This window comes from Elephantulus edwardii, unplaced genomic scaffold (assembly GCF_000299155.1).
Source record: "Elephantulus edwardii isolate Elephantulus edwardi_28Jun2011 unplaced genomic scaffold, EleEdw1.0 scaffold00312, whole genome shotgun sequence".
NCBI lineage: Eukaryota > Metazoa > Chordata > Mammalia > Macroscelidea > Macroscelididae > Elephantulus > Elephantulus edwardii.
The window spans coordinates 366,111-381,173 of record NW_006400062.1 but is presented as its reverse complement, the minus strand read 5'-3'; the positions used below and the strand labels follow the sequence as shown (position 1 = coordinate 381,173).

At 36.8% G+C, this 15,063-nt stretch overlaps 1 protein-coding gene across 1 annotated transcript; it reads left to right on the top strand.

Moving 5' to 3' along the window:
* Positions 1-3,454: 3,454 nt before the first annotated feature.
* Positions 3,455-4,514, top strand: LOC102873490 (60S ribosomal protein L12-like). Its single transcript, XM_006901167.1, has 2 exons — positions 3,455-3,513; positions 4,124-4,514. The coding sequence occupies exons 1-2, from the start codon at positions 3,455-3,457 to the stop codon at positions 4,512-4,514; spliced, it is 450 nt and encodes a 149-aa protein (XP_006901229.1).
* Positions 4,515-15,063: the final 10,549 nt, after the last annotated feature.

The following is a 15,063-nucleotide window of genomic DNA, read 5'->3' as shown; positions in this document are numbered from 1 at the left end:
GTCTACTTCTAGAGCGGAAAATTTTTTTCTATTTTATTTTAAAATAAAAAAACTGACATAATTATGGGAAATTTTTTTGTTCTCCAAAATAATATAAAATGACCATATTTTAGTATTCTAATAAACACGTAATAGGTTCCTACTATATTCAGGGAAAATGCTACTACTCACTGGAACAAAACAATAAATGATACAGATACTTTCACCACCTTCATGGAGCTTTCATATTTGGATAAAACAAGAAAAAAAAAAAACACAAAGGATAATAAATGCCTGACAGAGGTAAATAATTGTCTGAAGTCAAAATAATAGAAATCAAATAATACTTTTAATTAATGGTATCATTTCAACAATAGAAACCCAAAGGTGGAAAGAACCTATTCAAACAATGGACTTCATACTAAATTCTCTAAACAGAAGTGAGAATATCAGGAAAGTCTGTGGAGGAAAAAGCAGTTTACTTGAAAAAAGTACAAGAGTAAGATACTGGAGTGTAATAAATGAAAACTATTTATATTAGGCAAAGAAAAGATCATATATAGGTGTGTTGGGGGGTTAGGCTTTGTACAGGAATTCAATTTCATTCTTAATGTAGAAATAATTGAAGAAAATTTTTCAGGAAAATTATGTGGTTGTATGAACAGTTTAATAAAGTAATTTTTCCTGCTCAGTGGGAACTTTATGCGAACGGCAAAAACTAGTAAGGGTACTCAGAACTATAATGTCTCATCCTTTTTTTTTTTTAATCTCCAGTAGACTAATGGACTTTCACAGAATCCCAGAGCCTCAGGATTTAAATCATATGATTAGTCAAAGACATATTACCATATTTTTTAGATTTTTTGCTCTTATTATGTGTAATTGAGTCAGAATCAACTCATAGCTGACTCGCCAGTGCGTTGTGCAAGTTACAAGAAAAAATTTCCTATATTTCTACCATAGAACAACTGGTGGATTTGAATTACCTGCTTTTGAGTTGGCAGTGCAAGTTGTTACCCACTAGGCCACAAGAGAAGAGACAGAGATGAATACAGAAAGAAAAGGAGGTGGATAGAAAAATAGAGATGAGAAAGTAATAGAGAAGAGATATATCTAGTAATTACAAAGTCATTTAGAATTCTATCAGACCTTCAACTATTTAGACTTTTAAACTATTCTCAAATTTAGGAATGAGACTTTCAAACTGGTAGGTTCACCAAGGGACCGGAATAAGCTGAGAAACAGAAAAGCAGAAGTGGCATCCACTTCCTAAGCAACATGCCTCTGGAAACTCTATGATAGTAGCAAAAGGCTTCAGGTCTTCTGTTCATTGAATTGCTATAAATTGTGCTCAACTCAACAGCAATCAACAACAACAACATGCATCAGAAAGCTAGACAATGACTAGAGGGCAGAGGAAAATGTATGCCTTTGAGTTGTAGTGCTGAAGAAGAGTATTGAACATACCGTGAACCACCAAGCGAACAAACAGGTCTGTATTGGAGAGCTTTCTCCTTGGAGACAACAATTTTGAAGCTCTATGTCACATACTTTGGACATGTGGCCAGGAGGGACCAGTCCTTGGAGAAGGATATCACGCTTGGAATGTTGGAGGGACAGTGTACAGAAGAGGAAGACCCTGGATGAGATGGATTGTCACTATTACTGTGTAATGAGGGTAGATGTGTGGGAGTCAGTGAGACTGTCTCAGGATACGGCAGTTTTCAGATAGAGCTATTGTACTTAGGATCACTATGAGCCATAGGTGACTCAGTGACACATAACAACAACATAAGATATTGATGCGAAGAACAATCAACTGCCTCTAGTTTAAATCACTTTAAAATCTACACAGAATTTGGGAGAAAAATTTTAATTTCAAAAATCTCTTTTCATGTTAAAAGATTATAGTTGAGGGATTGAATCTTTTGTGTGAGTCTGGCAAAAACAAATAAACACAATGATTACAGCATTTTTTTTTCAAGATTAACAGAGATCTTTTGGTTTTCTTTATACGTACAGTGATGAAGAGAGAGAGACAGATTGAGTCATCTTATTTCACTTTGAGTATGGTTTGTGTGTTGTCTTGCTTCTTAGCAACCAATGTCTCTCGTCAAGATATACTTCAAAATTTCTGCCAGACTATCTTATATATGTGCCTTATTGCTGCCTCTTGTCAGCTCTTCAGTATTGGCACAGTATATGCCATTACTACTGTAATAGCTGTGGCAAAGGGGTTAGGTGTTCCAGAGGTAGTGAGGTTGGCTAAGGATTCTTCATAGGAGCACTATGAGTTGTAGTTGACACAATGACATATAACAACAAAAATTATATCTATGTAATGATATTAAAGAGAAATCTAAATAATCATATAATCACATATTTCTTGCAAAAAGAAAGAAAATATTAAAGCACAAAGATGTTTTATGTAATCATCTAGATAATTTAGTCAAAAGCTAAAGTAATAAAAGGTGTCTACAAATTTCCGCATGTCTCTCTTGCATACTATTTGACCCAAGATTTTTATTTTCACTTTCACTGAGGTGAATTTTTTATGACATTCAAGGAAACTAGGAGTCAATCATGAATAAAGGGGAAATTTTTATAATTACATATGTAATAAGGAACTATGACTTCCATACAGCAATGAATTATCAATGAAGGATTGTAGAATTTATATATTGGCAATACTTGGATTCAGAACATTATGCTGGCAAAATTATATTCCATGCAGTGTTTACTTGCTCTGCTCTGACGACTGTTTCCTGGTAAAACTATAGATTTCACATGAGCACAATTAAGTGTTCTGGATCCCCATTTTCCCAAGGTTAGCCACAATTTGTTATGACCCACACAGACAAATGACTTTGCATAGTCTATGAAACACAGATAGGAATTCCTTTGATACTCTCCACATTCAACTAAAATCCATCTAACATTGGCTAGAATGTTCTTAGTGCCATGGCCTCTTCTAAACCCAGCTTGCACCTCTGAGAGTTCTCTGCTGATGTACTTGTTCCAGTAATTTTTGGATAATCTTCATGAAGATCCTGCTTGTAGGTGATATTAATTATATTGTTCAATAATTTCCACACTCTCTCAGGTCAGCATTTTAAACTATCATTCAAATATATGCACCAACAACCAGAGTCAAAAAAAGGGGGAAATAGATGACTTCTACCAACTTTTACAGTCAAAAATTTATCAAACTTGCAACCAAATGAATTAATAATAATGAGTGGCTGGAATGCAAAAGTTGGGAACAGGGAAGAAGGATCAGTAGTCAAGAAACATGAACTTGGTGGAAGATATGGAACTTGAGATAGACTGATAGAATTCTGTACAATCAACTATTTTATTTACTGTAAAAGCCTTTTAAAAGAAACACAAATGGCTTTTGGTTTGGAGGAAGAACAGGTGCAACTTTCTTTGATTGTCTCACATTTCAGTTCATGGGACATCATCCACCTCTGCCATGTTGCCCAAGTTTGAGCCCAATGAAATCAAAGTCGTGTACCTGAGGAGGTGGTGGTGGTGGCGTTGATTGCCATTGAGTAGAGCATGACCCATAGTGACTCTATGAACAAAAGACCTAGCAACCAATGTCTTTCATAAGACATTTCATAGTGCTCCTATGAAGAATGCTTAGCCAACCTCATTACCTCTGAAACACCTAACCCCTTTGCCACAGCTATTACAGTAGTAATGGCATATGCTGTGCCAATACTGAAGAGCTGACAAGAGGCAGCAATAAGGCACATATATAAGATAGTCTGGCAGAAATTTTGAAGTATATCTTGACGAGAGACATGCCTTTTCAGAAGTATCGTAATTTCTCCAAATTTATAGTTTCCAGAGGCATGTGGTTTAGGAAATGGATGGCATGCCTCCTTCCAAACTTGTTTTACAATTGGGAGCTCCACCAAATGCTGTCCACATGGGGAAGTCATTATGGTATTTGATACCCAGATGGCACAAGGTTCAACATCACTGCAAACCCAGGTTACTCCATATAGCACATTGGCAAAGAGTGATGGACAAAGTGGAAGAATGTTCCTCCAGATATAACAGCACTAGTCTCATTTAGCTGTGGTTAAGTGTCATCAAGTTGAATAAGACTCACAGTGACCCATCCCAAAAAGAGGGAATTAAATGCCATGTCCACTCTGGCTCCCAAGATCAGTCTCTCTGCAAAAAAGGTCAGTGATGACATCGCCAAAGCCACTGGTGATCGAAGGAGACTAGAGATTTCTGTGAAACTGACCATTCAGAACGGGCAGCCCCAGATGGAGGTGGTGCCTTTTGCCTCTTCCCTGGTCATGAAAGCTATAAAGGAACAACCTAGAGACAGAAAGAAGCAGAAGAAGATTAAACACAGAGAGAATATAAATTTTTATGAGATTGTAGACATTACCTGTAAGAAGCAACACCGATATTTAGCCAGAGAACTTCCTGGAACTCTTAAAGACATCCTGGGAACTCTCCAGTCTGTGAATTGCAATGGTGATGGCTGTCACTCTTTTTACATCACATAAGACATCAAGAGTGGTGTTTTATGGTGCTCAGCTAGCTAATAACTACAGATGAAAATATATCAATAAAGGATCACCTGTTAATAACAACAACAACAAAAAGAAACACAGAAGGCAACTATACACATGAACTTTACCTGATGGTCTACATAGGAATCAAATGTACTACCTCTGTGCAAAAAATCATTGGAAAAACTCAATATCAGCTTTGAAAACTAGGCCAGGTGCTGACTGTGGAACAGACCACCAACTATCCATATAAGTTCAAACTGAAGCTAAAGAAAATAATATCAAATCCACAAGAAACAAATCTGATGTCAAGTTTATCCCACCTGAATTTAAACACCATCTCAGTAACAGTTTTGAGGTCTTGAACACTAATTAGAGCAGATGAGCTGGTGACGATATTAAGAATATCATCCATGAAGAGTATAAAAGGTCATTACAAAGATTACATCTTCTACTTTTCAAAGAGAAGAGTGTACTGCGGGGAGGGGGGGAGAAAAGTGCAACAATGAGTAAATGGAAATCTAAAGTCTCTATAAATTTTCATTAAAATTAATAATAATTATAAAAGATAGGATGAAGAAAAGACCAAGACAGATGTCAGAAAAGACTGAATATTGTACTACAGTGCTGAGATGCCAAAGCAAAGGGAAGAAATCAAAGAGCTGAACAGAAGATTTCATAGGGCAGCTCAGGAAGACAAAATGAAGGGTTATAATGAAATCTGCAAAGAGCTGGGGTTGGAAAATCATAAAGAACAAACCCACTCAGTATTTTTAAGCAGAAGGAACTGAAGAATAAATTCAAGCTTCGAGTTGTAATACTTAAGGATGCTACATGCAGAATGTTGAATGACACAGGAAGCATCAAAAGAAGATGATAGGAGTTACACAAAGTCACTGTACCAGAAAGAATTTGTTGACATAGAAGAATTTCAACAACATATGATCAAGAGACAGTGATGATGGAGGAGGAAATTCAAGCTATTCTGAAGAAATTAGCAAAAACCGAGGCCCCAGGAACTGATGGCATACCAATTAACATATATCAACAAACAGATGCTGCCCTGGACCTACTCACCAGGTAGTCGCAAGAAATCTGGAGGACAGCTACCTGGTCAACTGATTAGATGTGATCCATAATTATTTACGCCACCTTGTTGATAATATCCTTTACTTCACTCGCTCGCTCTCTCTCTCTCTCTCTCTCTCTCTCTCTCACACACACACACACACACACACACACGCGCGTTCATTTTTATTCTCATTTATCTATTTGTAATTTATTTCTTCTGTTTTCAGTGTTATACCTATTGTAAAAAATAAATTCCAAAACATTACTCCTGTACTTTCTTCTACGAGTTTCATAATTTTCTTATTTATACATAGGTAATTGATCCATTTTACATTAATTTTCATATATATGAGGTATGGATTCTGCTTCATTCTTTTGCCTAAGAAAGCCAAATTGCCACAGCACTATTAAGTAAAGAATTACTCTTTGCTCTATTAAGTGCACTTACCAACTTGTCAAAAATCAGTTGGCCATAGATGCGTATCTCTTTGTTTTACTATGGTTTCTTAAAAAGAATAAAAATATGCCACTAATTTGATAATGAAAACAAAACAGTTATTCTATAGTATAATTGAATCAGCAGTCAAAAACAAGAACACTGAACATAGTATTGAAATAAAAAAAGATTTTTTTTTTACATATTTTCCTCCTATAGCTGTACTTTTATTTCTATATTCTGGAATATTAATGTATATCACGTTTAAAAAAACACATGTGGTGGTGTTTTGTACCATGCAGTCAGAAGTAGCCCATAGAAAGGTTTTTGGAGGCAGTTAATCATATGGGAGGAGATTGCCCATCCTTTTCCAGTGGAGAAGCTGGTGGATTTGGATTACGTACCTTCGAGATTGTGGCACAAGTTTCTTACCCTAGGCCAGCTATATATACATATATTTAAATTTTAACGTAGTTTAGGTGAAAGTTTTTAAAGCAAATTCCTTTCCTATTCAGCAAATTGTTTTTGTTACATGCTGTCGAGTGGGCTATGAGTCATAGTGACGCTATGAACAATGGCTTTGAACCTTACTCCATCCTGAACCAAGCTCACCATCTGCAACACACCTGACCCATTGCCACAATTACTGTGTCAATTCTCTCATCAAGAATCTTCCTCTTCCAAGCCTGCTGTTCTTATCCAAGGACTGGTCCCTCCCTGTAAGATGCTTAAAGTTTGTAAGACAGAATTTCAAAATCATTTCCTCTAAGAAACGATCTTGTTTCATCCTTTCTGGGACAGACCTGTGTATTCTCTGGCAGTCCATGGTTCAATACTCTTCTCTAGCACCACAATTTAAAGGCATCCCTTCTTTATTTTTTTCTTCTGTTGCCTTGAGTCATTATTTAATTTTCAGATTCATGTAAACTATGGAGAATGTCATGCCTTAGTCTTTAGATTGACATCAACATAGCCTTTTCTATGATACTGTAACATTAGTTATTATATCTATAATGGGCTCTATTCTCCTCATTTCCACCTTATATTCACTGTTTTTATTTGTCCATTTTCCCTGACCCTACTTATCTTCTAAATTTCAGCTTGAACAAATTTTCCTTTGGGACTCATAGAGCTGACTATTCTGAGGTGCACATTGTTCCTGTATCATATGACTTTTTTAAAAGTCAATTGTTGTTGTTGTTGTTGTTATGTGACTCATAGCCCTAAACTCTGCCCTATCCTGTGCCAATCTCACCATCTCTGACACACCTACCCTCAGTCACTGAATCAATCCATCGTATCAAGGGTTTTCCTCTCCTGTGCTATCCCTCCATCCTCCCAAGTACGACGTCCCTTTCCAAGGACTGGTCCCTCCTTGCAATGTGTCCAAAGTATGTCAAATGATGCTTCAGAATCCTTGCCTCCAAGGAGCATCCCGGCTTTACACTTTCCAGGACAAACCTGTTTGTTTTCCCAGCAGCCCATGATAAATTCAACACTCTTCTCCAACACCACAACTCAAAGACATCAATTCTCCCTCTAGCATCCCTAGTCATTGTCCAGCTCTCTGATGCATAACAAGTGATTGCAAAGATTATGATGTGTCTCAGGCACACCTTAGTCTCCAGACTGACATCTTTGCACTTCAGCACTCTAGAGAGGTCTTTAGACACAGACTTTCCCATCGCAATATGTCTTTTCATTTCCTGACTTCTGGTGCCAAGAGTGTTGACTGTGGATCCAAGCAAACCAAAACTGTGAACAATCTCAATCTCTTCACCATCCATTATGATGCTGCCAATCGGCCCAGTGGTGAAAATCTTTGTGTTCTTGATACTGAGTCTCTATGCATACTGAAGACGTCAGTCTCTTCCCTTCCATAGCAAGTGCTTCAGGTCCTCCTTAGTTTCACTAAGCAGGGTTGTGTCATCTGCATAAGGCAGATTGTTGATGATTCTTCCTCCAAACCTGATGCTGCATTTCTTCTCATAGAGCCCAGCCTCCCGGATAATCTGTTCTGCATAAAGATTGAAAAGGTATGGAGACAAGATATATCCCTGGTGTACACCTTTCCCGATATTGAAACATGCAGTATTTCCTTGCTTTGTTCTGATGACTGCCTCCTGGTCCAAGTACAGGTTTCACATTAGCACAATCAAGTGTTCTGGGATTCCCATTTTTCTCAGAGTTAGCCACAGTTTGTTATGATCCACACAGTCAAATGCCTTTGTGAAATCAATGAAACAAAGCTAGACATTCTTCTGGTACTCCTTGCTTTCAGCCAAGATCCATCTAACATCAGCTACAATCTATTTCCTTAAAAATGCTAATTTATATATAAGAGATTCGTTTTCTCATTTAACATAATTTAAAGATACTTAAACTAACAATCCAAATAAAGAAAGGTGTTACGACGCACTCTCCACTTAATTTCTGCTACGTCTTTGTATGTTAGTGTCAGGACAAGTTGAGATTTCTGAGAGAGAAGAACAGAATCAAGACAAGTTAGTTTCTGTGGGATGGAGGCCAGATATATAGCTACTGTCCAACTTCCTCCTCACTATTTTACACTAGTACTCCTCTCACGATACTCTCTACTCTATTGGGTTTAATAATTTATTGAAAGGAGCACACAGAACTCACAGACAATACCTATAGTTAAGTGTTTTATTAAGGAAGTAATGGACTATGACTTATGATCAGGATCATGTTATGATGAGGAGCAAGGCAGCTCCTCGTGTTACTCTTAGCCATGTGTGGAGTTTATCTTTCAATATGACTTTTTCTAACCATCATTTGACTTTTTTATGTTGATGGGCCCTCGCCATGTGAATGGGACGTGTTAACCCATCCACAAGAAGATTGGTTATCTATAATTTCACAAGGGGATTGGCCAGTCTCAACAATATGCAAGGGATTGGCTACTCTCCCCACTGAATTGAGCAAACCAGTGGAAAGAGACAGATCTTCTGGTGTAAAGAAACAAGAGAATGTAGGATGCCCTTCTTGCTTTAGTTATACAAACAGCAACAACACCTATTATGGCCAAACTAGAGATCTGGTGTGAGATCAAACCTTGGGAGGTAATAGCCAATATTGGGAGGACTGGAAACTTAGGAACATTGGCTTAAAGCTGTGAGGTTTGAAGCTCAGGGGCTTGTATGCACACTTCAGGAATTGTCTTGACCTAGTTCATAACCACCTTGCTCAGTTGGTGTCCTGGCAGCAGCTGTAGGCTGTCACCATTAACTATGGCAGAAAACCAGCTCTGCTGTAGCTTCCATTCCAGGCTCCTTATTATCTTTAGTGTTGCCACTCTTGATGCCTATCATACTTTCTCCTCCCTCCCTTTTCTTCCTCTCTCTCCCCTCTCACCCTTCTTCCCCCTCTCTCCCATCTGTTGTCTCTGAAAACATTCAACTATGGAATTATCTATTTATATAAGCAAGCATATTTCATTCTACTTTTTAAAAAGTGATCCAATAGAGTGTGGAAATTATTGAAAAATATCATTGATGTCACACATGAGCAAAATCCTGCTGAAGATTATCCAAAAACAACTTGAACAGCATGTTGATAGAGAACTACTAGAAATAAAAGTTGGGTTTAGAAGAAAGCCATGAAACTAGAGATATTATCACCAACATGAATCTTGGCTTAAAGCAAAGAGTACCAGAGGAATGTCTGTTTTCATTGACTATACAAAGGTATATGACCATGAGGATCACAACAAATTATGGCTAACTCTGAGAAGAATGGGAATCCCAGAATACTTGATTGTACTTATGTGAAACCTAAACTTGGACCAGGAAGTGATTATCAAAACAGAGCAATAAAACACTGCATGGTTCAAAGTCAGGAAAGGAGTGCATCAGGGATGGATCATATCTTTTCTATTTGTATGTGAAAGGACGATTTTGGAGACTAGGCTTTATGATGAGGAATGTGGCATTGAATGAGGATTGGAGGAATACTTATGAACAACTTGCATTATTCAGATGACACAACCTTGCTTGCTGAAACTGAAGAAGACCTGAAATGCTTGCTACAGTAAATCAAGGACTGTAGTCTTCAATATGGATCGAAGCTCAACATCAAGAAGACAAAGATTTTCACCATTTGGCCAACTGTCAGTACCATGGAGAAGAGACTGAGATTGTTAACAATTTCAGCTGCTCAGCTCCACAATTAACACTCTTGACACAAGCAGTGAGGAAATCAAAAGACAAATTGCACTGGGAAAATCTACTGCCAAGGACATCTCCAGAGTACTTAGGAGCAATGAGTTCAATCTACAGACTAAAGTGTGCCTGATCCAGACCATATTCTTTGTAATTACTTGTTATGCATAAAAAGAGCTTGACAATGACAAAGGATGAAAGAAGAAGAATCGATGTCTTTGAGTTGTGGTGAAGAGTATTGAATGTACTATGGACTGCCAAAAGAACAAACAGGTCTGTCTTGGAAGGGGTGAAACCAAGTTTCTCCTTGGAGGCTAGGATTTTGAAACTCCTTCTCACATACTTTGGGCACACGGCCCGAAGAGACAAGTAACTGGGATAATGAGAGTAAGTGTGTCAGAGTCACTGAGATTGGCTCCAGGTAGGATAGAGTTCGGAACTGTTGTACAACAACAATAATAACATCAGTCGACTCCTTGTCAATTTCAAGGCATGGCCCTCCCAACTGGACCATAAACCAAGCCATCCCTTCAGCAGACTGCAAACCACTCATTTTTCATAATAAGTTGAACAACCTTGTCAAGGTGAGTAAAATACACAAATCATAAGGCAGACTATATAGCAGGGCTAGACTGAAAGTATCAAACTATCAAGTTGTTTATGACTGACCCAGGAAATCCATCAACCTGTGCAAAAGTAATAATTTAATTCCTCTGGCCTGGAAAAGGAAAGGATTTCCTCAGGGTTTCAAGTGGAAAATATATCAAGCTGCTTTTCTTTTTCTTTTTTTCCCCAAACTGTTTTTCAAAAAAAGTCAGGCAAAAGAAACATTTCATCACAGCTTTTCATCAAGCCTTAAAAGCAAAGTTTCTATTATTGTATCAAAATTCCAAACAATTAAGATTTTCTTTAATATATAATTCAATTAATCATTCTCCAAAAGAGAAATTATGTATCATTTTCTTAGTCATTTTCATTATTTCATGAAAATCTCTATCATTATTGCTAAAATAGTTTAAATACTTTTAAATAAGAATACAACAGAAAACTAAGGTAGCAAAATCATTTTAAAGACTATTGTAATAGTGAACACTAGATCAATGTATCACTTTAAGAAATGCCTTAACAATGTCCTCCATGAAGTTTCTGAACTGTTAAAAGAGCTCTGGCGATGTAGCAAATGAGAACTCTGTGAGCATGGAATGATCAGTCATTAGAATACACTCACTAGCTCTGTGAGGAAAAGATGTGGCAATCTTTACAGCTTTGGAAACTCTCTACTGCAGTTTGAATCTGTCATATCAAATTGTGATGAGATAGCATGGATTCAATAGTGATGGCTTTTTATTTTGACCAAGTAACAAGAGAAAATCTGATGAAAAGAAATGTTTGGAGGAAATAAGGAGACACATTGCACTGGGAAAAATTTCCAAATTATTGAAGAGTCAGTTTGAAGACTAAGCTGTGTCTGATTCAGGCCATAGTCTTTCCTATGAGCTGCTGTGCATCTGAAAGCTGGACTATGAGGATCACAGAAAAAGGGTTGGTGCCTTTGAACTGTGGTGTGGAGAAGAGCACTGAACATCCCATGGACAGTCAAAAGAATCAACAAATAGGTCTTGAAGAGGGTGCAGCTTGAGTGTTCTTTGAAGACAAGAATGATGAGGCTTTGCTTTGCATACTTGGGACATGTTGCTAGGAGAAGCTATTCCTTGGAGGACATGATGCTAGGAAGGGTGAAGCCTGGGCAAAGGTAAAAACCACCCTCAACCAGATGGATGACTGCTGTAATGGGTTCCTCTGTGTCAGGAAGTGTGAGAATGTCACAAGATAGAGCAAGGTTCAGATCTTTTTTTTTCATAAGGTCACTATGAGTCATATTCAGTAACACCTAACAACAATAGTCACACACATGACTAGCACGAGTATAAATTGGTACATTTTTAACAACCCTTTTAATAATGTAAATAAAAATCTTTACAGCTACACATATGCTCTGACCCAACAACTATATGTCTGGAAAAAAGCCTAAGGAAATAATAAGGGCAGCATAAACTTGTGTATAAAGATGTTCGAATAATAGGAAATAGGTCAAATATAAAATGACTAATCAATGTGTGGAATACTATGAAAGTATTAAAAATTATGACAATCTATGCACAGAAGCTGGAGAGAAACAGAATAACTAGCATCAAAGCTGTTGCAGTAAGATTTTATCCTGATCTGAAATGGGCAGATCACAACTACAGCTCTGGGCACATCACAGACCTGCTCAATGCTGACTCATTGGCAGTCACTAGAAGCAGAAAAGCATTTACTCAGTAATCCCATTTTGAAGTTTGTTGGCAGAAGCTCCCGGGAAATGTCTTAGGAGGAGTTATACAGATGTCTGACTGACTTCCCCAATTTATGATGAGAATAAAGAACTTTCAGTTCTCTGTGAGAGTTGATGCAAAGAGATGGATATCAGATTCCAAGAGCCCTCAAGTATTCATTCACGAGAAGAATGTACCTGAACAACACGTTAGCTCATTAGACGTTTCATTATAAGAAGCAGTAGTAACATTGCAAGTAAATATCTAGTTTAAGAAGGAAAAGAGGCTGAAGGATAAATAACCACAACACTTAAGAATTTTCGATTTGAGCCAATTTTGCCTGCTTTTAATGATAATACTCTATTTTGAAAGAGTCCAATTCTTCATTTTGTGAAGCATTACATATATTCACAAATATATACACGTATGTATACACTACACATACATGATGCTGCTGCTGGTGGTGGTGGTGGTGGTGGTGGTAGTGGTCAATTTCTGTACAGTTAATTCTAACTACTATTCCATAGGATTTTCAAGGCTATAATTTTTCTTTTGGAAGTAGATTTTCAGGCCTGAAATCTGATATGTTTTTGTTGTTGTTGTGCACCAGCAAGTTGAAATCTGCTTTTAGATGACCTTCCAGCAGATTTTCAGAGGCAGTAAATAGCACGGGAGGAGACTACCAGTCTTCTTTCCAGAGAGCAGCTGTTAGACTCGAACCTAACACTTTTTCTTGTATTTAATAAGTTTTTTCAAGCAGTAGTTCCTCTGAGTTAAAGAGAAGAGGAACGGGGATTGCTCTGCAGCATTATTTGAACAAGACTTGATGGACTGGCAGGCTAGACTGACCGAAAGAGAGTGGACACTTTACCCACTGAGGTAAAAATATTTTAAAAAAGAAAAAAATTTATTAAAAATATACACTAGGATATAGAGTGAAATGTTTGGAGGTAAATATTTTACTACTGACATGACAGTATAACACATTTAATAGAAGGGAGAGCTATCAGAATCCATAATATCCTAATCTCATTGCTATACAATACACAATGTCTCCATCAAGGAACTACTGTCAAATATCAGGTGGTGTGTGCTGGTATTTTCCTCTTCACTGATTCTTCCCCCACCTCCGGGACGGGGATAAGGGTGAGAAGAGAAGAGAGGAGAATGCTAAGTCAGAAATAATCTAAAGTCGTGATTCTCAAATATTTGCTTGTCCTCATTTTCAAATGCAAGGTTACAAAGACCTTGACTTTTTTCCTACCAAGTGTGAAAAAAAATATATATATATGATACACAATTCTGCATGAAATTCTGGGAGTTTTATAGCCTGTATATTAAAAATTCCTGTTTCAAACAAACTAAGGTTGAGCAAGTGAAAAAAACATTTAATTAGAAATAGGTAATTAATATCTTATTTTGAAAGAGCGTAATTCAGTGTTACACGGAGTGTCCTCTTAATGACTTTCTCCTAGCTTCTCCTTCTCGAACGGACAATTCAGCTATGGTCAATTTAATTTGGTAATTGTGCTTTGAGATAAACATACTTGTACCATTTTTTGGTCAATGGCAACATATTTTTATCACTACAATTTAAGATTGATCTGCTTTAATAAAATTAGGATTTTCTATACCTCAGTAGTAAGTTATTCTGTTAAGGAGGTAAAACTAAATTTAAAAGCATTCAAGAATTATCATAATTAACTCCACTTCAAGAAAATGAAGAGTCCTTTATGATAGGAAGAAAGTACTTCTTTAATTACTGAGTTTTCTATACCGTAATTAATCTTCTAAAAATCTATTTGTCAGGGTAATGGTGGGGATAGTTCATTGTTGACTAATTTTATAAAATACAATGAATTAGAATGATTGTATGAAAGACAATATGAATGATAGTGTGAAACACACTGTATATGAACTTTGCAAAAAATCAATATAAAATAAATATTTTTATTTGTAAATAATTTTTTTAATTACATGGAACACACACATAGAAGAGAAACAAGTAATAGAAGGTAGAAGAGAAAGGAGAAAGAGATGCTGGGTGTTATCACTCAGGTACTATAAATTAAGTGTGAGATAGTGTTCTAAGCATTAGTACATATTTGAACTCCTTTCTTCCTCATAATAGTCTATAAACACCAGTTATCTTAAAAAAAACTATTTGTACTCCCCAAAGCTTCACTTATTATCTTCAAAAGTATTTTAAAATTGACAGTATTTTAAATATATACCAAAACAATAAAAAATATTTTTGATATATCATTTACTAGTATTGGGCTATCTTAGAACAAAAATGGCAATAAACATCCTAAAATATTCAAAATCCATCATTTATATTCTCGGACAGGCAGACAACACACATCACAGAATCGCTAAGGTCTTTCATGAGAAGAATACAACATTGTTGTTGTTGTTGTTGTTATGTTCCATCGAGTCACTTGCGACTCATAGCGACCCCACGTACAAGAGCTCTAAACGCTGTTCTATCCTGTGCCAACCTAGCCATCTCAAACGCACTTATTCCCACCGCTCCAGTC